Source organism: Habropoda laboriosa, unplaced genomic scaffold (genome assembly GCF_001263275.1).
Source record: "Habropoda laboriosa isolate 0110345459 unplaced genomic scaffold, ASM126327v1 scaffold145, whole genome shotgun sequence".
Taxonomy (NCBI): domain Eukaryota; kingdom Metazoa; phylum Arthropoda; class Insecta; order Hymenoptera; family Apidae; genus Habropoda; species Habropoda laboriosa.
Genome location: NW_017100307.1, coordinates 961,517 through 965,843, shown reverse-complemented (window position 1 = coordinate 965,843; position 4,327 = coordinate 961,517). Strand labels below are relative to the sequence as shown.

At 45.6% G+C, this 4,327-nt stretch overlaps 1 protein-coding gene across 1 annotated transcript; it reads right to left on the bottom strand.

Annotated features, from left to right (window-relative positions):
- Positions 1-414: 414 nt before the first annotated feature.
- On the bottom strand, positions 415-2,266 carry LOC108574073 (fork head domain-containing protein crocodile-like). The gene is made up of 2 exons (XM_017936585.1): positions 906-2,266; positions 415-587 (listed from the first exon to the last, which is right to left on the bottom strand). Exons 1-2 carry the CDS (start codon positions 2,264-2,266, stop codon positions 461-463), a joined length of 1,488 nt encoding a protein of 495 aa, XP_017792074.1. The 3' UTR covers positions 415-460.
- Between the last annotated feature and the right edge of the window lie 2,061 nt (positions 2,267-4,327).

The following is a 4,327-nucleotide window of genomic DNA, read 5'->3' as shown; positions in this document are numbered from 1 at the left end:
CTTGATCGATATAGAATCGGGATAAGACTCGGCAAAGTAGAAAACACGTCAGACTCACTTCGTTCGACTAATCGAAATGGAAATTGGTTAGCTTCATGAACAATTCACGGTAAGCATTCTTTTCGACAGAATCCGCTAATAATTTTCTCCTATTCGTTAACATTCATTGCTGCGCCTACGACGTGCTACCTATACATTCACGAGCTGTTGTTACGCGAACGATTAAATATCTACAGTTTATTTATCGCCATAGCCATCGAACAGTTCCGTGAATCTAATCTTTAAACCATTATTTTCGCGCCATTTTATCATGGATTTCTAGACTTATCTAATTCCACTCTTTGGCGAGATCTTCTGTGCACGGGATCCATTCTTGTTTCACGTAAACCAAGCTCGGGTCGTAGTGATCGGTGTGATGCTCTTCAAGGCCCCGGTGATGAGGCCTTGAATTTCGGTATTCTCAGTATTTATGTAACGTAATAGGTAGATTGCCGCTGGTGTTGACAGTGTTGCAGTCTTGATAATATCTGTGGTACAGAGGTGGAGACGGTGCCGCACTGGTCGACAGTGGAGTAGGTGGGCTGGATCTGGAAGATACGAACATTTTACGATCAATACTCTTCCCATCCAACAAAATCTTCCATAAACAACAATTTACACAATCACTTGGAAAAATAACCTCAATTATGCAAGGTACAAAAATTTTTTTCTTTACTACGTAGAAGAACGTATTAAAGTAAGAATGGAATTTATGAATTAAACACTAGTATATTAATACAATCGTTTATATTACAGTTACAAAAAGGGTTCTTTATACATCAGCTTAGATAACTCGTAGCAACGACTTTCACACGTTCAGTGACCAAAACAGACAACCACAAGATTCCCTGCAATTTCCGTCTTACCTGTAAAGCTGACAGCTCGGCGATTGGGTGTCTTGATAAATGGCCGCCGCGTCAGGGCTGGCCGCCTCCTGGTACCATTGCGAGTGTCCCGCCGTGTTGTTATGATTTCTCGAATTATATTCCGCGTGATCCATTATGTAACCGGCCGTGGGCGTGCAATAAGGCGCGTACATCGTTCCAGGCGGCGAACCGTTGCTCCTGGACACGGTGCCGCCGTGGCCGTACCCGGTGGTCGCCATCATCGCCGCGACGGCAGCCGTGGTTGTGGTCGTGGTGGTGCAGACAGACGACAAATGATCCCTGGACACCACACCAGCACCCATCGACTCTCTGCTCGTCATGATCGAGTGTGAATGAGGGTGAGGATGCTGAAGACCGTGAGGATGATGCGTGTGATGCTGATTATCTCTGGTCATCAAGCCAGCAGTGTTTTCTCGCGTCGTCATCAAAGCGTCGACGCTGAAGCTGGTAGGATCTAGACCCATGGACACATCCTGAATCGTATCTTGATGAACCTGATGAGCTTGGTGTACCTGATGACCCAGAGCTGTCTGTATAACACTTTGTCCAGCTACCGCGACGGCTGCCGTCGTCGTCGCCGTCGTCTTCGCATCTTGTATAGGACTATGAAGGTCGTATTTCGCTTGTACAGCCATACAATGACTTCCTGCATCGTTCACAGGTTCCCTTTTCGGTTTGCACAAAGTTGTCTCCAGAGTGCCTAACTTCTTCGCAGAGGCATCCGACGGCGGTGGAATCACGATATTACTAGGTTTCGTTTCCTCTTGATTACGTTGTTTCTCTGGTACTAAACCTTGCCTCTTCAAAGCTTCTTCTTTCTCTTTCAAGGCGTCCTTTTTCTTGAAGCGTCTGCGACGTCTGAGATAAGATCCATTATCGAACATGTTGTAACTGTCCGGATCAAGGGACCAGTAACTTCCTTTTCCTGGCTTCTTGTCGTCCCGTGGTACCTTCACAAAACACTCGTTCAAGCTGAGATTATGTCTGATGGAATTCTGCCAGCCCTGTTTGTTCTCACGGTAATAAGGGAACCGTTCCATGATGAACTGATAGATACCGTTTAAGGTGATTTTCTTGTCAGGTGCACTTTGTATAGCCATCGCGATCAGAGCTATATAGGAATACGGGGGTTTTACCATATCCTTACCAGGATGGTGAATGTGTTGTTGAGTTATACCTGAGACAGGGTAACCTGCCGCCGTCGCGTAGCCACCGTAGCGGTATTGCTCGTAGTATCCAGGAGCAGCGCCCACTCCTGGGTACGACGGGGTTCCCATTCCCACGGGAACGGCCGTTGCGTGTCTGTAATACGCATTTTGCTCGCCGAACAACGTATGCATTTTTTTAAATTACACTACTACTCTGGACGTGACACTGATTGAAATTTATCTAACGAATCTACGTAACGTGTCCTCAGATCACACTCAGTGAAATGTACCTTCAAATCTTCATAATCCTGTATACTCTCTGATATACCTGTGAACTTAGATTTTCATACAGGTATCACTCACTGATCTCGATCAGTCACTTCCCATGAATCACACTTAGTCACTGCTCGACATCGAATCGAGGATATTAATTTGTAAATTTTCACCAAGGAACAACGTTATAGATCGCGCGATAAATTCGATTGATCGAGCAATATCGTTCGACGGTACAACGCGTTTCACTTAACACTCGACACGGTCGAACAGCAGCAGCATCGTGTGGGCCGTTCGTTCGGTCGGTTCGATAGATCGAGTTATCAATTCCGTCGGCGGGACGGAGACGATGGTTCGTTTACTCGTTAGCCGTTTAAATGGTGTTTTGTTGACGCTCCGGAATATCTCTGTGCTTCTCGGTGGAAGTTAGTAGCTCGCCTCGCGCGAGCAAGACAGGCGCGGCGTGGTGCGAGACGAGGGTGCAGAGAGTAGCATCCAGTGGTCGATGCCAGGCTAACCCGTAAACCCGCGTGCACGCGTATTATGATACACAACAGGCCGGAGTTTACTCAACCCCGAGTAAAAACACACTGGGGCCTCGGCCTCGCGAGCAACCGAAGTGTTTCGGTGTCAGCGAGCACGGCTGCGCCGATCCGTGCGTCGTGGCGCCTCTCTTCGAAAAATCACGGGAACGCGTCACTGCCTAGCCGCCTATTCTTCCTCGAACCGTTCCGATTGGCTGGCGTGGGTCATGTGACTCCGCCTACCGGAGCTGGCCAATAGGAGGTCGCGCGTCGAAGGGAGTAGCGTGGACGCCTCTGCGGCTACGTCGCTGGTGATCGAGCGTACGATCTTAACTTAGTCACGCCCTCGCGACTCGCGCAGGGCCGACGCAACAAAAGCGAGACAATGAACGTCGCCCTGAAGTGTGGTGTGAGAGCACACGCGAAATTTTTCCGCGCGCGATCTTCCCAGCCGTCGGATACTTTTCCCTGGACTGGATAGGATGGTTCGAGGGTGTATCGTTTGAATTTCTCTTGGAGGATTGAAGAAAATTTGGATTCCTTTTCTTTTGGGCTGTTTCGATGGATGCGGTTGAAGGTTATGGAAGTGTTACAGACGACCACGTGGTGATATCGATCACGATCGATAACGACGCCGTATTTAATGGAGAAATTCACAGTGATTATTCCAACAAGAGAGTGAATGATTTCGTACTAGACGACGGAGTTTTGCAACTAGTGGTAACGATCGTTTATGTTATATTAATTGTTATTGTACGAGAATGAATTTTAAGGAATTAGATGTTACTCTATTAGATTCTTTATTCTCATTATACAGGGTGTTCCAGTAATCGTGGTAGAATCGTGAAGAAGGTCATTCCTTATGAAAAAATAAATCGAAATTGGAAAATAACGTTTTTGCATATGAGACTTCCCTTTCGAGGAAACCGACTTTGAAAATTCTTCAGGTATGCCTGCATTAACTATAATAAAAATTATAACATTCTCCGAAGAATGTGTAATAATTCAGTTCACAGAGAATAAACATTAATAGAATCAATCTCAAAAATTAATTATTCTATTCTCATTTATCCTAATCGAATAGAGAATAAAAGAGACTGATAACACAAAACCTATAGCTGATAATAAAAACGATAAAAAGTAAAGCAAAAACTTAATTTCGACTTATTTCTTCATAATTAATCACTTTTTTAATAGTTGTATCACGATTTTTAGGACGCTCTGTATATTTTCAACATTCAACGTTTCTCTCGGCTCCCCGAAACGACTGCACGAGTTTACTTGAAACTTCAAACTGATAATTTTATCGATTCTGCGATTACAATACGCTGAAATAAAGGGGATCGGCGTAGCAGCCCGGGTATTTCATTGAGGCTCGTCGGCAAAGAAGCGACGACACTCTTCTCCTGGCCGAGAAATACAGATAGGTGTGTAATCCGTGGACGAAGAAACCCGA

Coding starts and splice junctions, on each gene's coding strand:
- LOC108574073 (XM_017936585.1), bottom strand. CDS start 2,266: ATGCATACGTTGTTCGGCGAGCAAAATGCGTATTACAGACACGCAACG. Junction 588..905: donor CCGAGCTGTCAGCTTTACAG/GTAAGACGGAAA, acceptor CGTATCTTCCAG/ATCCAGCCCACCTACTCCAC.